Source organism: Sinocyclocheilus grahami, unplaced genomic scaffold (assembly GCF_001515645.1).
Source record: "Sinocyclocheilus grahami isolate Dianchi unplaced genomic scaffold, SAMN03320097.WGS_v1.1 scaffold1545.1, whole genome shotgun sequence".
NCBI lineage: Eukaryota > Metazoa > Chordata > Actinopteri > Cypriniformes > Cyprinidae > Sinocyclocheilus > Sinocyclocheilus grahami.
This window is the reverse complement of record NW_015506724.1, coordinates 113,680-140,333: the sequence shown is the minus strand read 5'-3', so window position 1 is coordinate 140,333 and position 26,654 is coordinate 113,680. Positions and strand designations below refer to the sequence as shown.

Sequence of the window (26,654 nt, the reverse complement as noted above, 5' to 3'; positions counted from 1 at the left end):
TACTATTTAAATATTATTTACTCACCGTGCATGATATATCCATCATGTCTTTCCAAGTAAGACATTTTGCTTGATTTTGTATAATCAATAATACAGAGTCAGCAGATACTACTGAAGTAATCTGTACTGATTTGGACATGAACCAATAATAAGAAATTAAAGATATATAGCTGTATATTCATACATACTGCAATACCTTAGACCCACTTTTTATTAGGTGTCTTCAACTACTTATTTGTATGTAATGCTGTTACATTGTAGTTACAATCAAAGTACCTGCACATAATTACAAAATGTATTTACATTATTGACCATAATCTGGCAATAATTTTCCAAAACATATACATTGCATCAAATGTTTAACATGTACGTGCTAAGGAGTTAGCACTTAATGTTAACTTAATAATTAGTTAAGACACCTACTATAAAGTGGAACCCAAACCAGATATTATATACAAATAAATAAATAATTCTGTCTTACAAAACACTCTTGAGTAACCACTGCTCTGTACATGAAACCATGATACTCTTGGCTCATGAAACATGTTCCGTAATTTAGAACAAATAATCACTGATAATACAATATAATTAAATGTAATGGCAAATGTGCTGTGATGTTCATTCGGTCAGACACCTACCATGCAAGGACAAAAGCAGCCAGGGTTCAAAACCAGCACGCAACACCGTTCCTGCTCACAGTACATAGACTGCTTTCTGTTTATCACTTGTATAAATGACTGAGATAGTACAGATAACAGTCCAGTTTGAGGAAGTCAGGGGAAGGAAGTTTACAAGTGAGGTGTGACAAGTGTCAAATGTCTTCAACAGTGAGTTGTGAATGCATAACGAGTAAAGAGAAAGTTGTCAAAGATGCAGTATATTTAGGCCATGTTTGACTTTAAAAAAAAAAAAAAACTGCTACATTACATCGGAAACTTGTATTTTTAGAAACGGATGTCATCTAATGTTCAACACTGCAACAATGCAGAGATGCCAAACCAGGATTTCAATTTCTCAGACATTAAAATGATATTAAAATTATTAAGTTTTAGTGCCGTATTGTGGACCTGAACAGACAGAATCTGATAGTAACAGTGTGTCAAAAGCCTTCTTTTCAATTATCATGTTGAAAAAAAGTATAACGCCAGCAAAAAAGTGGTACTCTCTTTCTCACCAGCTGTCATGCAGGTGTGAAATGTAGGTGCCTAATGTGTTTGCTGTATGTCTCTATTTCAATATGTTTCAACTACATAAAAAAAGAGCAGCACAGAACTATACAAGTAGTGAAGTGACTTATAAGCTTGCAACTAGTGATTTAGACTGCTTATATGTAATTTAGAAAGTGGTTAATAAACTGCATGTTCTTAGACATTTGTTTTTAAAAAGTAATCATCTGATAGCTGTTCAAGTTTATTACAACCCAATTTATTTCTTAAATGTGATGTATGCCTGAGTAAAACTGGATGGGGACTGAATCATGAAAAGCGGTCTCAGATGTTTGCGAGGAGGTGAATGAGAGGGCTTAGTGATGTTGGTAGCACTTAATTTTATAATTAAGTATAAATTAATAATGAATAACTTAGTACTAACCATGAAACTAATTCGAAATCCATGTTCATGTAGTTCAAAGAAATGCAAAAAGGAGTGCACATCCTAAAATCCAAACTGGGTTCAGATGCATTTCACTTCACAAGGGTATTGTGTCTGATGAAGACCTGACTGGTCAAAATGTTGCACTGCTAGAAGTCCATGTAGTTAACCTTAGGCCCAGGTATACTTCATTTCACATCTTACGCTCTGTATAATGCACAGTTGAGTGAGTACGTATGCAGTTAGTGAAGATGGGCACATTCAATGTGAACGCACTACCTAGTTGATCTGTGACAAAACTTGAGCTGCACACAGACATCAAACATTTTTCTGGAATAACATCACTCATGTGTACATGTGTGTCTTATACCTGTTGAGGACTTGGCTCTTAGGTGGCTTTGGAGTTTCTCCCTGCGTAGAGACTGTGTGTTTGCTGTATCTGTACTGTGCTGAATGGAGGGTGGATGGCGTTTCACAGTCAGTTGCAGACTCTGTTCGTTGAATAAAGTCTGTATAAGAGCCAGGTCCAGAGAAGACACCGCACAACCATTTAAAACCATGATCTCATCACCGGGCCTCAGACCTATCAGTTATAAAATATAAAACAACAGGAGTGAAGGAAATAAAGTTTATAATGCCCTTCCAAAGGCAATATGTGAAAACATAAAAAGATCTTTTGGTCTTTGTTCAAATATCAAAAAGGTGTTTATAATGCAACCTATAAAAGCAAAAGTACCTTTGCTGAAAGCAAGCCCATCAGGGAGAACTTCTCTGACATCGATACGGCTGTTTTTCAGGTTGTCTACATAGCCTGTAACAGCAAAGCCTTGAGGACAGGAAAAAAAAAATCATAACGCATCATAAAGTGCCATCAGTCCCCATGAGTTTATAAACAGCCACTAAAATTTCCCCTTTGCAATGACTTGCTTACCAAAGTCTCCAGTTAGACTAGGTCTAGACATATGCAGAGTGTAGACATTCAGCTGGCTGACCTCCAAATCGTCATAAGACTAGGGTGAGAAAGAAGTGTAGATAAGTGCGCAATCATGCAGCTCAACAACTCTGCTTTTTATAAACTGGGCTGTGATCCAACTGCTTAGCCATTATCAATATCTTACCATGTCCTGCAGGAGCTCGTCGGCCGATGGGGTTGATACCTCCATCCTGTCTCCTACACATCTTCTCAGCCTTAAGAAGTGTAGGCTAGGGTCCAGGCCCATGAGCTAAGAGAAGAAAATCTATTTTAAGCAGCAGCTCTTTCCACATACAAATAAATAAAAAAATAACACAAAATGTAGAGCGTCAAGACATAAAAGAATAACGGCTATATTGTATGACTTCAGAAGAGTTGGATTACAGTGCTGAAATGCATGTTAATGTGTGTTTCTGCCATTAGAAAAAGAGCAGTGTGAAAATGTTTCAACTACTTCTGTATTCCACAAAAGAAGAACAACATAAAAGGTTAGTAAATGGCAAAATAATATTTGTTTTGTGTAAATTATTAATTTTCTTTGCTGACAACTCAATATTTGTAATCCTTTCCAGCTACAACCCTGGAGTTATGAGATTTGCCTTTTTCTTTTTCATGACTTTTCTTCTTTTCTACCGTTCAAAAGTAATGTTTTTTTTTTTTATTTAAGTAGTACTTTTATTTAGCAATAACACATTAAATCAAAAATAGCAGTAAATATTTTACATTGTAACAAAAATTCTATATAAAGCTACTTTTATTTACTGATAATAATAATTTAAAAAAAATTCTTGAGCACCAGCATTTGAGAATGATTTCTGAAGAATTTTGACACTGATGAAATATTCAAATTAAAATTTAAAAGAGCTATTTTAAATTGTAATAATATTTCATTCCATTTACTATTTTTACTGTATTTGTGATCAAATAAATTCTGTGAAATAAATTGTCAGAAAAGCCATAACACATCTGTTATGAAGAGGGCATGATGTCATCTATTAATGAATTTCCCTAGATGCGGTCTATTATTTATATTGATATTCTTTTAGCAGATGCTTTTATCCAAAGCGACTTACAAATGAGGACAATAGAAGCAATCAAAACCAACAAAAGAGCAATAATATTACAATAATTATAATATATTATAATGACACCCATAGCCTCAGGTAATCTCAGCAGTGAAGTATGCTACCACATACAAACATAATGATGTGTCGGTGTCTGTGTTGATTCAGACATAACAGGCACATGTGTAAAGTAATTAGAAACAATGCAACAGTTGACAAATCAAAATGGGTGTGTTGATAAATCAAGACAATTAACCTGAACACTATGCTGACTCTTTAAAACAAATAGGTGGATTTTTTTGGAATGCACTGATCTTACCCTGCAGGTCTCGGCCAAGACATCCGTGACAGTGTGATGAGGTTTCAGAAGGACGGTAACAGTCTGGTAATTCGGCATATAGATGCACGTTGTGTTTTCTTGGCTGCAATCCCATTGGCTGCCTTCAGGTGGCACGATTGAGTAAACATTAGCCATACTACCTAACCTCTGTGAAAGAAAACCAGAGAAGAAACAAACAAAAAATCTGGTAAAATGTTAAGACTTTTTCAATATTACTTTTCTTCCCCGGTTAGTTACTTACCCATTTATAACACTTTATTACATCTCCTTATTTATTATTGGTGACACAAATTAAAATATTTTTTGATGGCATCTGAGAGCTGTCTGACCCTGCATAGACAGCAACGCAACTGAAATGTTCACAAGTCCAGAAACGTAGCAAGGAGATCTGTAAAATAATCCATGTGACATCAGTGGTTCATCCACAATTAAACGAAGCTACGAGAATACTTTTTGTGCGCAAAAAAAAAAAAAAAAAGACTTTATTCAACAATTCGTCTCCTCCGTGTCACCCTGTAGCGCCATTTTGGGGAGTTTCCGCTGGACGTAAACAGCGTATGCTGTTCTGTGTCAGCTGCGTCACATAGATATACGCTGTTTTCGTTCAGATCAAATCACAACAACGTAGGAAACAGATCCGGCGTGACACAGCTGACACAGAACAGCATACGCTGTTTACGTCCAGCTGATACGCTCCAAAATGGCGCTACAGGGTGACGCGGAGGAGACGAATTGTTGAATAAAGTCGTTATTGTTTTTTCTTTTGCGCACAAAAAGTATTCTCGTAGCTTCGTAAAATTACGGTTGAACCCCTGATGTCACATGGATTATTTTACCGATCTCCTTGCTACGTCTCTGGACTTGGGAACATTTCCGCTGCGTTGCTGTCTATGCAGGGCCAGACAGCTCTCAGATTCCATCAAAAATATCTTAATTTGTGTTCCGAAGATGAACGAAGGTCTTACGGGTTTGAAACGACATGAGGGTGAGTAATTAATGACAGAATTTTCATTTTTGGGTGAACTAATCCTTTAAGTCTTTGGTGTCGGAAACAAACACGCCTATCCACCTTCACACACTCCAGAGAAAACATGTCACGTCTCCGCTCCAAAGGTACAGACCGTCCACACATTTCACTCAGTGAAGTAATGGCCTTTTTAGCAAGGGAAACAGAGTTACCTAAGACAAGTTGTATAACCCTATGTTTGTCCAGCGAGTGGTGTGAATGAAACCCTGACCAGCAGTAGAATGAGTCTGCATTCATTTACCACAGAAACGGTCAACTTTCCAACAGAGCAGCCAAGGGCAACTGCCCAGTACACGCTCCTCAGTGTGTGTGGCTCTGAGCACTTCAGACTTTCCTCTCCAAAGTGGGAAAAATCATTTATGGAAGCTAACCTCCACCCAGAATGCTAAAGATGGAAAGATGAAGAAAAGTCTCTTGCTGTCTAGAATAACCGCTATCCTTTAACATGGTCTCTTAGCAACATCGGTGTGTTGGTCTCCATGGATTACTGAAGTACATACAGTGAGGAACCAGAGACGTACAAGCAATCACAAACTGTACAACGTGGCTCAATCCACAGTCTTGCTTAAAATGAACTAGTTTTATCTAAATCAACTGATGTGAATAAAATCAGACAATTGTTCAGGGCATCACCACCAATCAAAATGTGAGCATCCATCAGCCACAAATTATTTTTTATACAAAAAGACATCACTAATATATTTTGTACATGTAAAATGTGTAGGTATATTAATATCCATGTTTTACAAATGTATTTTTAACATCTAACTAAGCCTAAGCTTTTTCCAAAGGCAGGACTCTGTATTTTGTGAAAACACAGTAACGTACCTCAAAACTACAAGGAGGAATAGTATTTAGATGCCCTTCACCGTCAGTATCAAAGACCTGAAACAAGAGGGAAAAAACGAATCACTGCAGTCTCATAAAACTCTTAGTCATATTTTGTCAGACGGAACAGAGCCATGGTTACAAACACTGCAGCAGACAAACTATCATTTTGTTTCTAAATAAAACTTAAGCCAAGCAAATTTCCTGTAGTGAATCTATTTTGATCTCTTTTTAACATCTAACTAAGCCTAAGCTTTTTCCAAAGGCAGGACTCTGTATTTTGTGAAAACACAGTAACGTACCTCAAAACTACAAGGAGGAATAGTATTTAGATGCCCTTCACCGTCAGTATCAAAGACCTGAAACAAGAGGGAAAAAACGAATCACTGCAGTCTCATAAAACTCTTAGTCATATTTTGTCAGACGGAACAGAGCCATGGTTACAAACACTGCAGCAGACAAACTATCATTTTGTTTCTAAATAAAACTTCAGCCAAGCAAATTTCCTGTAGTGAATCTATTTTGATCTTAAACAAAAGGTTCGAGACTTCATTGGAGGAAAAGAGCACTATAATGGCTATTAGGATGAACGGTCATGCTGAATGTTTAATGCAAGACTTTTAATCTCGAATTTATACTTTTGTGGAGGCTTATTATGCAGTGGCGGCTCGTGGGTTTTAAATAGAGGAGGCACACTAATTGTATTCGTCTGGGATCCCTGCCGATTATTATTATTATTATTTGCTTAACCACTTTAAAATGGCTTTTTGGTTGCTTTTAGTCAAAAAACTTAAAGAAAACGACATACATACAGCAAGATAATATAATTTAACTTACCTGGCCTATCACTTTAAGCAAACATCCATCCCTTCTTAAAAGTCTGTGCTAAAAGAGAGCTGCTGTTTAATTAAGCCGTCTGCTGTAGCCTATATCCAGCTTAGGCAGTTTTCCCTTTTTTAAATTTGTATATATACTGTTTGAATGACAGTTTGGTAAATCTGTTGGCAATCAAATATTCAATATCGCTACTCATCATAAGTACCTGGTACATTATCAGACGTTTGATTTGACAGATTGGTTGATACATCAGAGGGGAGGCTAGCCTCCCTTGCCAGGGTTCTTTTCAATACTCCTCAGTGCTGAAAGTGAACACTCGATGGTGATTGGCAAATTTTTTTTTTACCAATGGAGGCACAAGAGCTCAGCTCTTCCCCGGCCTCCCCCTAACCTTCTCTATCATTAGCGGTTGTAATTACATCAGCAGATTTGGCACATTCGTGATAGAAAAGTGGCACTTTCACGTTATGGTATTACAACTGTGAAATTACAAACAAAAAATACTGAAATGGAACTGAAATGAATTGTGCCCACATAGCGACCTAGATATGTGGGGGCGTGTTAGAACGAGCCGTTTTAGGGGGGCGTGGCAGAGTCTTAACTTTGATAAAGAATATCTCTTTGGTTTTCAGACTTTAGTCTTTGCAACTTCAGGGATCTTATCTATGCACAATCAGATTGTAACACTCCGAAGAGAAAGAAAAACTTGAAATCGCATCATATGACCCCTTTAACATTAAATCGTACTCCTCCCATTTCACCTCAAAATTATGGGGAAGCTGTGCCTCCCCTGCCGAGCCGCCACTGTTCTTATGACAGATTGCTTGTGATGTTTCTCATCTGTAAGTCCTTTTTATAGCCATGCATGGTCAGCTGTAGGGGTCTTATACAGTTTTAGATTTTTCCCTGAGGCCCACTTATAATGTTAATTTTTCCTCATCTTTTTCAATCCTCTCCTTGGGCCTTAGAAACCGACTAGATTTATTTTTATTTTTTCTGATTTGCCTCGAAGACTTCTATGTAAACAACCTCTTAGCATACGAAATGAGAAACTTTTCTGAGGCCTTTTCACAAATAAACAAAATGACGCACAGATGAATTGTCTATTCACACCAAGAGCAAAATTCATATTTGTCAAGCTGAAGAAACAAAAAATAAAATAAAAAAGACAGTCAGTAAATAAAGATCATAAACTGTATAGTTGTACAGAATTTGTATATCAGTTATATGTACATATATTTTTATGATCTCAAACTGTATGCATGAACTAGAATTCACATTGTTCATAATTATTTTAATCTTTAAACAGCCCTCCTCCTTTTTATATTTGTATACATAAAAATTTAAAAATCTTCATGGAGTAAACAAATGTAGTCCAATATGAATATGAGAACAGATAGAAGAGAATAGATGATAAACTGGTATAAACACAGGGCAAAAATCTAAAAATACCTAGGAAAATGTACTTCCTCACGATACACACTTACATTTTAAATGTAATTTTTTTGAAAATGTGCTACAGTACAATATTATTTAAATTTGTACAAATTCTAATTTTATGTAAAAAAAATTATAATGCATTATAAATCGAATATATTTTTTCTATTTATTTTCAGCAGCCATTACTCTTCAGTGTCACATGATCCTTCACATGAAAATTCATTCTAATATGCTGATTTGGTGCTCAAGATTAGAAGCATTTAATTATGATCAATGTTGAAAACAGGTGTGCTTCTGAATATTATTGTAGAAACAGAGATACATTTTTGTCCAGAATTCTTTGATGAATAGCATTTATTTCAGACAGAAATCTTTTGTAACACTGTAAAAGGCTTTACTGTCACTTCTGATCAATTGAATGCATTCTTGGTAAATATAAAATTACTAATTTCTTAGGTTTTAAAAAAAAATCGTACTGACCACACTTTTAAACGTAGTGTATACATATAGATATATAATTATCAAATTACTAATGTTTTTCCCACCATTTAATCTCATTAAGAAACTGTATGTGTTAACTGCATAGGAGGGCCTAGTAACTGGGGACCCAATTTTAAAGTCTAAACAGGATTACTGTCAGAGATGAAGAACAAATTATTTGCTTCTAAGCAAGGCCAAACGTAGGCTTAAAGACTGACTGATGTTCTCAAACTCCGTGAGAGACAAAGAGAGGAAGAGAGACAAAAAAGACACTTTGGCTTGATGGCTACCGCAGTGGCAAAAGGTTGGCCTGTTTAATATTTAGCAACTAGCATAGGGCTCTTATACCAACCATCTGTGTGTCGCTGCGGGGTAGAGTACAGCATGCTGCAATTTACCCCATATGGCTTTTAATAATTCATAATGCATTTCTCCCTCTGTCTGTCTCCACACCTCTGCCTTCTGTGGTGTGAAATGAAATTGGGGCTCGTTAGCCAAGCTGGCTGGATCTCCCATTACATGACACATGTCAGGGAGGGACAGGGACTTCATGTCAGTGACTGGAGACTTTTTTACCTTTCACTCACTTAAGATACTAGTGGATTCACTTAGTGACAGAAATGAGCAATTTAACTTTTTATTAAGGGCTAAAATTTGGTCTATGGAATTGATTTTCAGTTACTTTTTTTTGGAACACAACATATTTGTTAATTTATGTCAAATGCTTCAGTATATTATTATTTTTTATTGGACACTGCAGTGTCTTAACTCATAACTATTTAGGCCTATAGTGTAAAATTGTATGAAATATATTAAATGTCGAAAGAAAATGTGACGAGAGGGGCGGGGCCGAGAGCCGTGGGAACGGAGCGAGGCCGGTGGAGTAATTGATAATGAGCGACACCTGCACCACTCACCGGTCTCGAGTCTCACGGAGGAGCTCCGGAAGGATAAAAGGGAGGAGTGACGACAGTGTCGGACGAGAGAGGACCAGGCCTGGAGTTTATTTTGTGTTTTGGTTTCGTTTGTGCGCGACAGTCGTCCGCGAGGGGCTGTCGCGCTATTTTGTGTTTGTTTATTTTATTAAAGTTTCTTTGAATGTCCGCCAGTTCCCCGCCTCTTTCTTCCCGAACTATGATCTTTGTTACAAAAACGAATAAAACTATTTATTATGGGGCCATTGGGGCTTCACATCTGGAGCATTTTATTTAATTTTTTTACTTTCAGTGGCACTCATTGTTAATTTCTGCCACTGGGTTCTTTATGCAAAATAATGTGCATTAATTAAGATGGGACAACTACAATTTGGGATCACTTGTTCATCACTGAATTGTTATGCCGTCTACTTTCTACATAGACAGCTGACTTCTAAAACGGAAAACCTAACTGCATATGAATCTCATTTGGAGACACATTTTTAGTGGTGAAACTGATTTTCCCATTTAAAAAGCAAAGACCAAAAAAGCATGCAAGTCATGCAAATCTTTCAGCACTATTTTTTGGCACAGTAAGTCTAGCAAGCTACATTTTTAAGATGGTTTCCCAGAAGCTACTGACCTCAGGGAAGGTCACCACCATGTACCAAGTGATTATCGGGAACAAAACTGGCAGTTTGGACAGGAAATTCTTTTCTTCTGAAAACATTTGAGTGGGGTAAATAAAATCTGTGCTTACAATGAATAATTTAATTCATCTGATTTCTAGAGGCTGCAACAATATTTTCCTTCCAGCTGTTCCCCTTGTGAACATTTCAAATAATTAGATAAAGTGAATTAAGGCATTTACAGAGGTGTATAAGAACATTTAGAGGTGTATTTTATCATATCATTTTGAAATATAGTCAATGTAGAGCCAGTTTGCTCATTGCAATTCATTCTGGAATTGCTTTATATGAGAAGGGCATGTGCAATCTGCAAACCAAAATTACTGCCTTGAAGTGTTTTCTAGGTAGGCAGCTTACTAGTTTTTGGGACCCACTTTATATTAAGTGTCTTTAACTACTATGCACTTGCATTTAATTTATTAATTTGATCCAACATACTTATTGTGCCCATACATATTTTTTACATTGTACTTATGAAATAACTGCATGTAAATACATCTGTAACTACACTATTGGCCCTACCCTTTCCTATTAACCAACACTAACTATACCACCAAATGTCCCTAACCCTAACCATATCCCACCTCAAAAGCAGCACTCAACATGAACACAATATGTATGTACACTGTACCTATTTTTCCCACCCTTACCTAATAGGCTAAGCTGGGATCATTTTGCAATATAGCAGGATTGACAGGAGGTCGAAATTAAGCCATGCTATACTAGCTGTGGTCTAGAAAACTAGTGTCCCTTACCTGAGGAAGACCACTGTAAGAACAGCAGCTCAAATCAATGAAATCCTTTAAATAAAAATACAAAATTAAGGATCTACAATTTTTATACAGACCAAGATGGTTTACTAGGTGGTAAAGAAGTGCAACAGACTCACAAAACAAGCATTAGTGACTTACTTAGCTGCCACTTTTTATTCCAAACAACACACATAGTACTTTAAATCTGGAGACAGTCCTCCTGCAACAACTTGGTGTTAAATGCCTTGCTCAAGGGCACGGTCATGACAGAAAATCTATAAAATTCTTATTCCGGCTCATGGGTCAACCCTCTCTAGATTTAAACAAACAGCCCAGCGCAGTTCCTTAACTGCTAATTCACCACTATTATTAGCACACTGCATTAAGATCTCAACGGGGAGGAAACATCATCAGCTTCATCAGTGTCTCAAGGCTTTACACTTGGTAACCAGATATGAAACTCTACATCTGAAAATAGCTCTCTTATTATCTTGGTGCATTTCTGAGAAAGGAGGAGGAGATGGGAAAACGAACAGCATTTTTAATCCTGCCAGCTCTGTAATTACTACCTTTAGAGAGTCTTTATTTATCAAAGTCCTGTTATTTGCACCTGTGGGAAGAATTTCCCACCAGCCTGATGCATGGGTTTCAAAACATAAAAGGTAGAAAAATGTATATGCAAATGCACTTTCCAAGCACTTGTGTTACAGCACACAGTCACGACTGTTTAAAGCAGACAGAGTGGGTGTAGTACCTGTGAGACTGAAGGCTTTTTTTCATGACCTCGCTTGGTAAGAGTATCCAGGCCCTTCAGGGAGGAAAAGACCCCTTTCTTACTGCGACCTCGGTGGGACAGAGACAGAGAACGCTTTCGCATTGTGGCTTCATCTCTGGAACAGATCTGTACGACAACAAAGAGACTGGCTGTAATGGTAACTAGGTAAGTATTCCATTTTTAGAAATGAAATGTTCCAAATTAAGTGTAACAGCTTCCTCTCATAGTAATTTCAGGTTTCAGATGTTAAAATCAAATTCATTTTCAGTAAAGAATTATTTTTTTTTTTTAACAATGACGTATACAGTAAACCTGTCAGAATAATTTCAACTTCATTTAAAAAGGAGTATAATAGCTGAATTCCCTGTCAACAACTAGACTACCCCACAGCCCTGATCCATCAATCAGAGAGAGGGAGAGCTGTTGTTGCCATAGAAATTGTGAATTGTGCCAAAAGAGCTCAGCAGCAACCACCCACTTCCATGAAGCATTGCGCATGACAGTCAAGTTAGTCTCCCATGCTCTCAACCAATTATATGTGTTAACATTTTGCAATAAAACAACAAATCACTGCAGTCACCCGGATCCAGTACGTATCCAGCTCAGATGGTGGATCTGCACCTAGAGATGACCTCGACAGCCCTGAATGTCAGCGGAGATCAGGAAAACTAGATGAGCCCCAGAGACAGAGCCCCAGTGAAGACCTTGTCTCCTAGACGGCCACCGGGACAAGACCACAGGAACCAGTTGAGTCCTCTGCACAATCTGACTTTGCTGCAGCCTGGAATTGAACTGCTGGTTTCGTCTGGTCAGACGGTCTGGCCCCCCGACTGAGCCTGGTTTCTCCCAAGGCTTTTTTTCCATTCTGTCAACGATGGAGTTTCGGTTCCTTGCCGCTGTCGCCTCTGGCTTGCTTAGTTGGGGACACTTAATTTCCAGCTATATCGTCGACTTGATTGCACAGATACTATTTAAATTGAACTGAGCTGGATGATGACATCACTGAATTCAATGATGAACTGCCTTTAACTGAAAATTTAGTGTCATTTTGCATTACTGAAACAATATTTTCCTATTTAATGCTGTAAAGTTGCTTTGACACGATCTGTATTGTTAAAAGCGCTATATAAATAAAGGTGACAAATACATTATAATTTAAAACAATTAAATAGATATATTAAAATAAGATTAAAATATACTGTTGTTTTGATTCCATCACAGAATTTGCAATACTGCATGGGATGAGTTCACTGCTACATAGTTTTCGGCTTAGTACCTATGTCTTCAAATTATATTCAAATAGTTTGTTCAGTTTTGATTTAACTTGTTAAACCTTTGAATGAGAAAATGAATGAGACATATTTCTGGAACCACTCAAAAAGTGGGCTGTCACTGTTGTGTTCTTTTAATGGCTACTAACCAGTGCATGGAAGGAGGACACGGAGAAGATTCCCAGACGGGCTAGTGCAGCTTTGGTCGGGCGGCTGACCGTGGCTAGCAGGCTCTTGGGGTTGGGTAACTCTCCACCTTGTAAACTGGCCAGGTAGCAGCGCATGCGGAAAAGGTCCATGTTGAAGCGCTCAAGATTCTGTTCCCACTGTTGGATCTGTCCGCAAATTAAAAAAAAGTGTTACTGAGGAAAGACATCTCATCCGCTAGGTGACAAACTACTGCTTCGCAGAATGATCATTTGCAGTGTTGGGAAGGTAACTTTGGAAATGTAATAGGTTACAGATCACAAGTTACCCTATTTAAAATGTAATAAGTAGTGTAACTATTTCAATTACTTTATTAAAGTCATGTAATTGATTATATATGATTAAATTGATTTAATTTCTACATTTCTTATATTTTTTTCTAAACATTCATTAAACGCATTCTAAACTGTTTTTCAAATAATTTGGAAACATTTAAAGCAGGCAGGGTTAACCTGACAGTAGTACTCAACACTGATTACATTCAGACTTTCAAAATCCTTTCATCACTTGTATTAAGTTTATAATAAATGGATTTTAAAGAACAGCCACCACAAAATCAGACTTTAGCACCTCTTTTTACTTTGAGATCGTTATGAGGTTAAATGCAGATTTAGAAAAAAATAATTATTTGTATAGCTATGACAGGAAACACTGGCATCTAACAAAGCTTTGGGCGGGAATAAACAGTTAATTTTAAAAAATAAAGCATACATAAACCCAAACAGGAAATAAAATGGTTATCAAATAAATATGTGTCCTATTCTGTGTCCTAAATTCCGGTAAGTAACTAATTTAATTACACATTTGTTTTCAGTAACTGTAGCAGATTACAGTTACATTTATTTTGTAATTAAATTATGTAATTCCATTACATGTAACTAATTACTCCCCAACACTGATCATTTGTGATCTATGGTGGCAGAAACTGCATGAGTGAAGGATCTTTGCGGCTGTAATTGCTCTCAGATGTGAGAGGGCATAAAGGGAGTTTTTCTCCAATCGCCATTATTATATGTAATAAAAAAAACATAGGGGAAACCACTTAGTGATTTAGTGCTCTGCTCTTTTGACAAAACAGGGAAAAGGATTATTAGTCACAGCTCTATGAACATTATCAGTTTTCTGATGAAACTTTATAACACTAGTCTCATATAGCTAAGCATCTGACTAAATACCATTTGTCTGGTCTACATTGCAGCCAAGAACCGCCCACTTAAACAGGAAGAGACTGTCTGACTGACGCGTGACAAACTAGAATTTGTTTTGTTGTAATGTAATGTACCATTTTAAGGCTGTGCTTAATAAAAGCCTATCTACACTAATGATGGGGTTTGTTTTCTTTTAATGGGGAAAGCTATTATTGTATACTCTTCACTTATTATTTTTGAGACATAAACAATACAGTTATTTAATTTAGCGATAATTGACAACAATGGATTAAAAAAATACTAACATTGCACAGACTTTGCTTTTGTGCATTGTTTTGTATGGTTTGGTTTGGGCTCCCAGCATCATTCATACACTGCCAATGAGTTTAGAGACACGGTGTCATTAAAGTTTCTTGGTATTTGGTTTATTTAATTCTACCAACTCAACCTCACATCATTAAATCAAGTATAATGAGGTTGGACAGACACTGCACTGTTAACTCATGGGAATCTTATGCTAGCCCAGGAGAGCCTTTCAGAAGTACGACACTGGATATCAACATTGGACACCCATTACTACAAAAAGAGAGGCATGTTCGTTGTAGTTTAGAGCCTATTAGGAACACACTGACTTGACTGAGTCTTTGGAGCCTGTTTGAGAAATTTGTTCTAATGGTCTCCCATGAAATTTGATCCAGAATCAACCTGTGATGAAAAAAAAAATCAGCTAAATGTTCTCACACAGTCTGATCAGGAATCAGATTGAGATGTTAATAAACTTAATATATAAAAGCCTGGCTGAATTTCCATTTCTGAGATATATGTGTGTTTACGTCTGGATGGGCAGAATTTTTGATGTGCAGTCATACGCATTTATCTTCAATTAGTTTTTCTGACATTTTCCCTGATTCATATGTTTAATAGTCTTAAAAGCCATTATTAATTCAGTTACAGGGAGAAAGGGTGAAGGGGGGTCAATGGAGACTTAAAACCGCCCAGCTGGCACTGATTTGTAGAGACAACACTTCAAAGTTACCCAGTTTCTCAGACAATTCTAACCCTTTACCCTTTACCAAATCTCTCATCCAGCGTCTGGCACCCCCCTAACTCCCCCTTTTGACCTCTGCATCAGCTCCAGAGGTTCCCATGAAGCATTAACATGACTGCTATCAGGCATTGGGAAAACTACTAATACCATTGGTCAAATAAAGCTATGTGGGTCATGCAACCTCTAAAGTGGTATGTGGTGGTAAAATTAGCATGCCTTCTGTTAAAATGACAAAGCCCTCAAGGATTTATCCCGATGTTTCAGACAAGATGGAGAGCTTGGTACATTCTCAACCTTGTCAATGAATACACATCTCACTACAAAGCATCAAACGTAATGACGTAGTTAAAGCACTAAACTTCAAATGTTCGCATGTGCAGCTGCACCTTCATTGTTTCTAAGAAATGCAGTCTTTATCTCACACATAAGCACATTTCATGTTAAATAATAAATCAATAAAATGGTCAGTCAAAATTAATAAAAAAAAACAAAAGAGACAAAAAAGGACGTCATACAGTATTTAGACGCACTTCCAACAAACTGGATTTAACTGTTGCTTACCTGGTTTTCAATAGCCTTTCTATTTTTGGGGTCACCAACGATGGACAACTGCAGCTCTGCCATTTTCCTCATCTTGCTGTCCATGTCGATCTTCTGGAGAAGACCATGGATCTGTCCATGTAATAAGCGCAGCGTGTCCTCTTTCCCGTAGCGTTTCGCAAATAAAGATGCGCTAGCCGAATGAATGGCGGTTACCCAGTTCTCTAGGTCAGTCTGGTTGGAGGCCTAGAGTGGAAAATAACATACAAGGAAGAAAATGTGACCTTTTATACATAGAAGTTACTGTAAATATGCTCATTGTAAAAAAAATATAAGGCTATTTGATTAGTAACGTATATGTCTTGTGCAGCACTTTGTACCACTTCATTTTAAATAACAACGTTACTTTGTTTTTTCAACTCAACTCTGTATGTATTTCCATGTTTAGATTACATTATGAAGCCTAGATTTTCAATGTCTCAAACCTTTGGACCCCACTTTCAAATTTCAAGCATTTAAAGTGATAATTCACATTCACAAAATTACAATTCTGTCATCACTTACTCACCCTCAAGTGGTTCCAAACCTGCATGACTTTTTTTCTGCTAATCACAAAAGAAGATATTTTGAAGAATGTGGGTAACCAAGCAGTTGCTGCTCCCATAGACTTCTATAGTATGGGGAAAAAATACTATAGAAGTCAATGGGGCAACCAGCAACTGTTTAGTTACCCACGTACTTCAAAATATCTTCTTTTGTTTTCGGCAGAAGAAATTGGAACAACTTGAGAGTGAGTAAATGATGACAGAATTTTTTTTATTTTTGGGTGAACTATCCATTTATGTTTATGCTTGATATCATAAGGTCATTAGTATCACCTTATTGACAAGTTATTGACAAGTAATGTGTGCAATGTTTTTTTATTTATAATACTAAATTGTCAAACTTCAGCATTTGGAATCAACAGTCTGTCTGGTTGACCAAGTCAGAAATTATAGCAATTTTATTGGCTTTAGAACATACAAATGTCAGTGCTTTCACTGAGAAGAAGGAAAGAAAAATCCATATCCATCCATAACTAATCAATCAATCAATCTTCATGTTCTCTGCACCAGTCAGTTTTACAACAGCAGGCAAGTGGCTGGTACTCAGTTTGAAGAATGTGGGTAACCAAGCAGTTGCTGCTCCCATAGACTTCTATAGTATGGGGAAAAAATACTATAGAAGTCAATGGGGCAACCAGCAACTGTTTAGTTACCCACGTACTTCAAAATATCTTCTTTTGTTTTCGGCAGAAGAAATTGGAACAACTTGAGAGTGAGTAAATGATGACAGAATTTTTTTTATTTTTGGGTGAACTATCCATTTATGTTTATGCTTGATATCATAAGGTCGTTAGTATCACCTTATTGACAAGTTATTGACAAGTAATGTGTGCAATGTTTTTTTATTTATAATACTAAATTGTCAAACTTCAGCATTTGGAATCAACAGTCTGTCTGGTTGACCAAGTCAGAAATTATAGCAATTTTATTGGCTTTAGAACATAAAAATGTCAGTGCTTTCACTGAGAAGGAAAGAAAAATCCATATCCATCCATAACTAATCAATCAATCAATCTTCATGTTCTCTGCACCAGTCAGTTTTACAACAGCAGGCAAGTGGCTGGTACTCAGTGGCCTGCCACTATACTAAAGTAATAAGCCCCAAGAAGCCGTGGTTTACAGTGAATTTATAACAGCTAAGGGGCGTTGTTAGGTACGACGCGAAGCAGAGTAACTTAAACCCCCTTAGCTGTTATAAATTCACTATAAAACCATGGCTTCACTGGGCTTATTGCTTTTATAAAATGGTAATTCCATATACGTAGTAAGGTTTCACAAATTAAAACAGAGCAAATAAAGTGTAATGATATTAATAAAAACATTATTCTTCCACCAATCAATGTACTTCCTCAGAATCAGTTGTGGTTGCCGAGCAACACACAAATGTAAACAAAGGTGTATGTTTGTAGAGTAATTTACAACAGCTTCGAACGTGGCTCAGCCAATCAGAATCAAGGACCAGAACTATCCTTTTATAAAGAACAGTTGACTATCCACCTTTTTCTTGTTGTAAAAATGGGCGCGGCCATTTGTAAATTCTATGGGTCTGGCTTCCGGTCTCATCTGCGTCCACTCCGTCCAGCTATTTTTAGCTGAACAAAACAGTTCGTTTTGCTGCTTGATATTGAAAGTTGGTGTGTCTTATCATATTATTTTAATGTATTATCTTAATTATGAACACACTGGTTTGTAGTGCAAACAGTTTTACGGTTTACTGCACATTGTTATTCTCCTCGTTATTTACCTATAGCGGCTAATGAACCGGGAGTCTCAGCCATAGGCTTACTTCCGCGTTGAAGAAAAAGGTGGATACTGGAGTCTCATTTCACAGTTAGTAGCATCAATCAAACAAAAACACACTTGAGCTGCAAACAACACAAAAATGAAAGGGGTCATATGATGTTGCTAAAAAGAACATTATTTTGTGTATTTGGTGTAATGAAATGTGTTTATGCGGTTTAAAGTAAAAAAACTTTATTAATGACATAATTAAACATTATTTTCCACATACTGTACATTATTGTTTCTCCTCTATGCCCCGCCTTTTTGAAAACGCGTCGATTTTTACAAAGCTCATCGGTCTGAAAAGCGAGGTGTGCTCTGATTGGCCAGCTATCCAGTGCGTTGTGAAGCTGATATGGTCCTCTTTTGGAAGACCAAACAAAGTAGTTTCGCTTTCACAACGAAGCACACAGCGTCTTCAGGACATGGCGGAATGCGGCAACAATACTACAGCGAGAATAAAAGTTACGCCTTCTTTCTTTGCGTGAACATTTGGGTGGCGTTATGCAAATCTTCCCACATCGTGACGTAGGTATGTGGGGGCGTGTTAGAACGAGCCGTTTTAGGTAGGTGTGGCTGACTCTTAACTTTTATAAAGAATATCTCTTTGGATTTGAGACTTTAGTCTTTGCAACTTTACAGATCTTCTTTATGCACCAAGAGCTTGAAACACTCCAAAGAGAAAGGAAAAATTGAAATCGCATCATATGACCCCTTTAAGTTAAACAATTTGTTAAACCAATTTAAAGTATATCATAAATTAAACTACACTTACATGACAGAAGCTTACACTGCAAACATAAACAAAGGCATGTCATCGACTGACAGTGACCGGAAGACTACACAATCAATCAGTTGTGCTCTAGAAATGCTGCCGGTGAACTGTTCCCGCTCTGTACACATGCAGCTTCTGTGCGGCTCTGCTTATGCTTTCAGCGTGAAGTGGCCATTAGTTTGTAAGCTCAGGTTTTCAACTTACCTGAAAAAGGTAGACATCACCATAGGCATTACTGAGGCAGAACACGTTCTCTTTCTTGGGGTGCTCAGGAACTGCCTGGACTACACCATCCTCTGCTAACAAGGCATAGCATGGAGACTCTGGATCTGAAGAGGCTTTTCCATAGGTCTCATAGAACAGCATTGTGCAGCCTACAAGAAAAAAAAATATATATAATTTGGTCACTGGACACTTTAAGCAGTCATGGTGTGTTCTTACTACACAAAGGTGAGTGGCACAGTAAATCACAGTGGCCGTTATAGCAATCATGGCATACTTACCTTTTAGAGTGACCCAGAATTGTTTCCATTTTCGACGGCCTACTAGCTCTAATTTGCGGTCCTTGTGTACAGTAAGCAATGGCTTGAAGGAGAGCCATCCGGCCCGCCTAACTACACCCTTTTCTTTCTCAAACAGCAAGTCCAGCTGCTCTAGACACCCGAGGACTTCTTGACTACTGCTCTCTGTTTCTTCTGAGGAGCTCTCGCGCCAATCTTCTCGTCCACCTTCTGCTGGAGGCCGACCGGTCTTCAGCTCCCTCATGAAGTTCTTGTAGATGTTCTGCCGCAAAACATCGGTACCCAAATGAAGGGCACCAGCAGAGCCGCTGTGGGAGTTCAGTGACAGAGAGTGAGAGCGGGTTTGAGGCATGCCGTGTGGAACCGTCAGAAAGCTGGAGACCTGAGAGGGAGAACTGGTATCGGCAGTGAGGCCATCCACACCACTATCAAAGCAATCGACGGGCTCATTATATCTCGGCTCCTACAACAACAGCAAAGGAGAAATATTGTAAGAATGTGTGTTTACTTGTGACCATCAAAATATAATTTTTTTAAACCACTATAATAAACTCATCCATTTTTGCAATCTGGGTCATTTCATTCAAAACATTTTTATTTATTTATTAATTTTTTTATATTCAAAAGAAAATGCAAGCATTGCTCATTAATGCTAAAGTTCCCAGTGTTTTGTTGCTATTCGTTTCTTGGTGTTCCAAGTGGTTTTTAGCATTATTCCTTCACCTCCTTCAAGTCTATGTGATTTTTAATTTGTAAATTTTTTCGACCGAGACCATTGCAAATATGAATGATTTGAGACTTTTAAATATTACTCACACCATTTGTGCTACTGGTTATGGAGTTTTATATCTCAGGTCATAGCGCAAATGTTATGCAATAAATGTGACCCTGGACCACAAAATCAGTCATAAGGGTCAATTTATTTGAAATTGAGAATTATACATAATCTGAAAGCTGAATAAATAAGCTTTCCACTGATGTATGGTTTGTTAGGAGAGATTTGAAAATCTGGAATCTGAGGGTGAAAAAAATCTAAATATTGAGAAAATCGCATTTAAAGTTGTCCAAATGAAGTTCTTAATGCATATTATTAATCAAAAATTATGTTTGGATATATTTTTGGTAGGAAATTTGCAAAATATCTTCATGGAACATGATCTTTACTTAATATACTAATGATTTTTGGCATAAAAGAAAAATCGATAATTTTGACCCATATAATGTATTGTTGGCTATTGCCACAAATAAATGTGTTTATGCGGTTTAAGGTTCAGAAAACCCATTATTTTCCACATAATGTACATTATTGTTTCTCCTCTATGCCCCGCCTTTGTGAACACGCGTCGATTTTTACGAAGCTCATCGGTCTCATCAGTGCGTTGTGATTGGCCGAATACCTCAAGCGTGAGATGGAAAAGTTACGCCCCTCACATACTGTTGATTCCGTGTCCCGGCCGGAGCGATGAGACAAAAACATTAAAACCCATTACAAACGAGGCATTTGTTGCATCCAGTGGGGACATAATTACAGATTATAATGACTTATACTGTCTTTTTACGCGTTGCATTGCATCACACAGAGTAAACATAAAAACCTGTCTGCATTTGTGATCAGAGAAATGACAAACAACAAGTGCTACTCAACACTTCTCAAAACTCGTGTTTGAATCATCAGTGGCAAATCCTTTAAATATGAAAACGTACTTATAGTCTGAGAGTCAGAACTGCCGGCATTGTAGTCTACTCTCCCAGGATCAGGAAACAGTCCTCCATAAAATGTGCTGCACACATCTGAATATTTGGGTTAAACTGTTCTGGAACAGTGTTGTAAATACAACTTAACCACTGCACACATCTGAATATTTGGGTTGAACTGTTCTGGAACAGTGTTGTAAATACAACTTAACCACTGATTTCTAGTCGTGTCCTCTTTTGGAAGGCCAAACTAAGTAGTTTTGCTTTCACAACGAAACACACAGCGTCTTAACGACATGGCGGCAGCAACAATACGACAGCGAGAATAAAAGTTACGCCTTCTTTCTTTGCGTGAACATTTTATGCAAATCTTCCCACATCGTGACGTAGACATGTGGGGGCGTGTTAGAATGAGCCGTTTTAGGTAGGCGTGGTTGACTCTTAACTTTTATAAAGAATATCTCTTTGGATTTGAGACTTTAGTCTTTGCAACTTTACAGATCTTCTTTATGCACCAAAAGCTTGTAACACTCCAAAGAGAAAGGAAAAATTGAAATCGCATCATATGACCCCTTTAATACTTAGGGACAGAAACTTGAGCAAAAATAACGCCTTAGCAACAACCTCTAATACGAAAACTAAATCAAAATAACAAAAGTCAGTTATCGCTGGTGTATGACAGTAAACGCAAGTTTAATCGCCATAATGCTACACAAATTTTGGGAAAATGAAAGCCATGGGCACACCTCTTTACCCCATTCCTCATTCACCATGGAAAGCACAGTATGTTCTTTAAAGGAGTGTCATTAGAAAAATATCATTAAGAGCATCAATCTTTCTTCAAAGACTACACATATCCAGCAGCTGACACTAATTACACAAGGGTTCAGATGTGCCAACAACACTGTGTAAAACTACAGCTGATGTCTGGCATTCAGTGGAGATTTGAATGTAAACTTCAATATTTCTTAACAATAACTGCAAAAGTTGAATTAACAAGTTACATGGCCACATTATTATGCATATCCATTTTGAAGCCGTCCAGTGATTACCAGGGAACTAGCAGTTGGTCAGTGTATATTTTACCAAAAGGTCTTTGTGGCTGTCAAACTGTAAAAAAATGACAGCGTGTTTCTTGGACTGGTTCATAATACATTTTAGATGGTTTCACAGTTATGATTATGATTAACCTGACAGCACAAAATTCTCATAAAATGTGATCTGATTTTCACTGAAGTCATAATAAATATGGTATAAACCGCACACACTGTCCAGAGCCAAATCTTTTTTCAGCAAACATTCCAGGTCATTAATGGGAAAGTGTGTGGCAAAATAAAACTCCCTATCTTTCATTCCCTATAATATATTTGCATCAGTTTAATACTGTATATGGAACGTCCTGTTTCAGCTCATGTCACAGTAATTAGTATTTCCAGGAATTTTGTTCCAGAACTTTTTTTCAGAATAAGACTTCATTGTTATGCCCTAAATGAAAATCTGATCACTGGGTTCATTCAAACATTCACAGTTAAAAGGAGTATTCTGGATCTCCGCAGTCTACAATGAAAAACGGCATTATAATTTATTAGCATCATTAGCATGTTAGCATAACTATTCCATGTCTACATAAATGCCTACAGATGTAAAACAACACAAGGTAACTGAAATGACTTTAAAAGCACATTTCATGACTGCATCCTGATTTACAAAAAAATGACTACTTAATGTCTTTAGTTTAAAAATAAGTCACTGCTTTCTTCTGATGTGAGCAGAAGAAAGCACAGCCGCTTTAAATTACTCCTTAAAGAAGAACTAGACTGTATCATATCATATTATAAGTCTAAAGTGAGTAATAGTAGAGTAATGCTTGTTTGCAAAACCTTCCACAGACACGGACTCCACAGAAAACATCAAAGAGTATTCCACTCTTTCCCATTAAATGCAGCATAGAAGCCAAACAACAGGAATATCTCACTGATGGTTAAACATTTTCACACACATGAAATCACAAAAGAAGACTTTAAAAGACGCATTCCCAATTAGCTACTAAAACTTAGGTGTAAACAGAGAGCAGAAATACTATATCCTCGACTTATTTTATAAGATGAGGTACTCATCATTGGTTTTCCTCCGATGCGATCTTTAATGAATCAACTCCTCGTTTTCTTCAACACCACAGAGTTTATCCCATGCTTTCTTTTGGTACCCACCAAATGCCAGACACTGCCTTTGTGAGGAATACATCATCCTGTCATCTTCAGAGCACTAAACCTAAACATTTCTTTTGCATTTTTTCAGCTCCAATGTATCCTGATATTCATTTGTTAGAGCCCCATGGGTTCCTTGTCTCATTGAACTGGCATGGTGTAGATTTCAATATTGTGCCCTATATGTGTTCCTGGCAAAACAATAATGCCCACAGCGGCACCTGGCACAAGTAACAACAGTCAATAACCCAACAGACTGATGCTTGCACTCATCAGTCATTCTCGCACTGATATAAGGCATGTGGCTAAAAATGACTAAACAAATAAAAAGGAAATGTGAGCGGTGGTATAAGAAACTATATTGTTTCCAGTAATTATAGCTTTTCAAATGTTATTTTGTTTTTTATGCTTTTGGAAATTAATCTTTACCATCCTTAATTAGGGATATTATTTAGCATTTTAGGCCCATTTTGAGCTCATGCACTCTAGTTAAGATGCGAGTGTAGGGAATTACTGCATTGTGATGGCAGAACTATAAGGAACATTTAAAATAGTGTGTTAAGCAATCATGCATGCGGTTATTTTGTACATACTAACAGTATTACTTTAACATGAACAGTTAGTAAGTGACTACCTTGAAACCAATGACAGGGTCTCTTTTGATGATTGATAATAATCCGTGTTAATTTGTATCTTGTCCTTAAGCATTTTCCTTAAAAGTTTTAGGCGAAAATAGCAAGTCAGATAGCTTGTACTATGACACTATTCTCAACAAGCAACACAATTTCAGGAATCATTCACATCCACAGCACAAATACCAAAATTGGCCATTGCGAGTTTACAGGACAGCAAGTGCACATTAAGTGTGGCAATTGGGACAATGTTTACAATTTCACTTTCATAACCCGCCCAGTAAGGATGAGCAGTGAGGTTACAGGGAGAGAGAGATGCTGTCAGCTAATCATAACAATGCCCGTTTACTGACAAATCTTACACAAGATACAGTTTTTTGCAATTCTTAGCACTGAGAGTGAGCAATAGTAATGGCAATGCTTGCCTCAACAAGCACCACTAACAATATAAGACTGATTTTAAAAAGGAACTGTAGACAGGGGTTGGACACATTGGGTTCCAATTACATCATCCAACTTTTTAAATAAAATAAATGGAATGAAAATGAAATGGAAATGGAAACAACCAACCAAAAAAATTGTCCTTACCTGAAACTTCCATTTTTTCCTGGTCAAACTTCCAGTCCAGTCACTAATACGCCTAATTCTGTTCCTGATGGACACTTTCTTTCCATTATTGTCTAGAAAAGGCTTTGGTTTCTGGCTAGGTAAGGTGAAGGAAGAATATTGCTTTTCCTCCTGGCCCCCCTCTGACCCGAGTTCCTCCATCACAGACACAAAGGAGGACCTGTGCTTTAAATGGCTATTATTTGAAAACTGCAAATCCTTAACCGTGGGGAAGGTGGCAGCAATTCTGGGATCCCTGTAGAGGTCAGCTGTAGTAATGGCAGGCAACTGCTCAGCAAGAAAACCCACTTTTGTTGAAATACTTTGGCTGTTAGGGGATCCATTGTCTGAATCGTGAAGTTCAACACTATTCCCCCAGGGCAAGTCGTACAAGGAGCCATCTGAGCTCAGAGAGCTACCTTTACTGCTCTTGAAGCTGGCAACTGCCTGTGGGGCTCCAAAATGGGCTTCTAATGATGGTGTTACACCAGATAAGCAAGAATTGGACTCTAAGGTTGGAGAAAACTTGAGGAGCTGAACTGGTCCAGTGCAATCATCCAAAATAAGAGCGCTGTTGGAACTGTTGTTGAATTCTACTCGTACACTACCATCTTTCTTTATAACGACCCTGGGGCTGCTCTGATCCTCCATTTCCGCAAGCCTGGGACTTTTCTCTAGTGTCTTCATTGTGTTAACAGCATGATTAAGGTTCCTTTTCTCCTTGTGACTACCATACAAGCAGCCATTTTCAGAAGGCAATGTCAAGCAGCCACCAGGCAGCAAGTCCTCAGAAACCCCATTCCACTGACTATTGGCACCACTCTTTAGTTTATGGGTGATGTAGTCATATTGGCGGGACATAAAGGTGCGGTTGCTCTTTGATGGGGAGGAGCTACGACCTATGTTTCTGGGCTTCAATCCAGAGTATCCTGAACCAGCATTCCAAAAGCCTAGAGGTGATAAAACGTCTTCTTTGGCAGAGTGGCCCTTGAAAGAATAGGGTTTCTGTCTACCAGGAATGATAAAACTATTGCTTCTAGAACCCTGGATGCTATACTGGCTCTCAGAGTTTCCCATCCCGGATCTAGAGGAGCAAGAAAATGATTCTGTCAGTGACATGCAATGCTTACCTTATGGAGACAATTTATCATTGATCTCAAAGTAAAAGCTACAGTATGGTAATTATTTTAAATCAGGGTCTCTCCAACCCTGCTCCTTGAGGGCTACAGTCCCACAGAGTTCAGCTCCAACCCCAGTCAAACACACTTGAAGCAGCTAATCAAGGTGTTTGGAGTAGCTTGATAATTACAGGCAGGTGTGTTGGAGCAGGGTTGGAACTCAAGCAAAGCCACTAGAAGGCAAGCTTGCAACCTTTAGCCAAAAAAGCATAATGGCTAATGCTAATGCTTCTGCTTTGGCAGTACGCAGGAAAGGAGAACAGAGGCCGCTTCACTACGCTGAATAACCAGCTTTTTAGAGGAAACAACTTTTTTAATGAATCGAGAGCCTATCGGCTAATCTTCAAAATGTTTTACACTAAACAATACTTTTGGATTGAACTATTTTTAGAGTTTACATAAATAAAAATTCAGTTTTATAAGAAAAGTCACTGACTTTTTGCGACAGGTGTGATTCAGCTTAAAGCATTTCTCATTCGATCCTAGTGTCGCACAACTCTGATTGAAATTCAGCAGTGTCAATGCTGTAATGTGATTAGTTATTAAGGCACACATGATCCAAGTTGACCATTCTGCTTTCTCCAATAGTAAGTAATACAGACCCTCTCATCTCCCATCTCCCAAATTCTGACTGAAGTCTGCAGAAAGGGAGCCCTCAAGGAACAGATTTGGAGACCCCTGTTTAAAATACAGTTCTTATGGACTATGAATACTGTGTATTTTGATTCTG

General features: G+C 37.7%; 1 protein-coding gene across 1 annotated transcript in view; it reads right to left on the bottom strand.

Annotated features, from left to right (window-relative positions):
- Nucleotides 1-26,654, bottom strand: part of LOC107571056 (T-lymphoma invasion and metastasis-inducing protein 2-like) — a 53,229-nt gene that overhangs the window by 24,458 nt on the left and 2,117 nt on the right. Inside the window, exons 2-12 of the mRNA XM_016257334.1 lie at nucleotides 24,729-25,830; nucleotides 19,589-20,069; nucleotides 19,290-19,459; nucleotides 15,945-16,169; nucleotides 13,130-13,315; nucleotides 11,689-11,835; nucleotides 3,947-4,114; nucleotides 2,709-2,813; nucleotides 2,522-2,600; nucleotides 2,327-2,416; nucleotides 1,961-2,173 (exon numbers count right to left, since the gene is read on the bottom strand). Of these exons, the coding sequence (XP_016112820.1) occupies nucleotides 1,961-2,173; nucleotides 2,327-2,416; nucleotides 2,522-2,600; nucleotides 2,709-2,813; nucleotides 3,947-4,114; nucleotides 11,689-11,835; nucleotides 13,130-13,315; nucleotides 15,945-16,169; nucleotides 19,290-19,459; nucleotides 19,589-20,069; nucleotides 24,729-25,830 (2,966 nt within the window). The remainder of the gene's footprint in view (nucleotides 1-1,960; nucleotides 2,174-2,326; nucleotides 2,417-2,521; nucleotides 2,601-2,708; nucleotides 2,814-3,946; nucleotides 4,115-11,688; nucleotides 11,836-13,129; nucleotides 13,316-15,944; nucleotides 16,170-19,289; nucleotides 19,460-19,588; nucleotides 20,070-24,728; nucleotides 25,831-26,654) is intronic.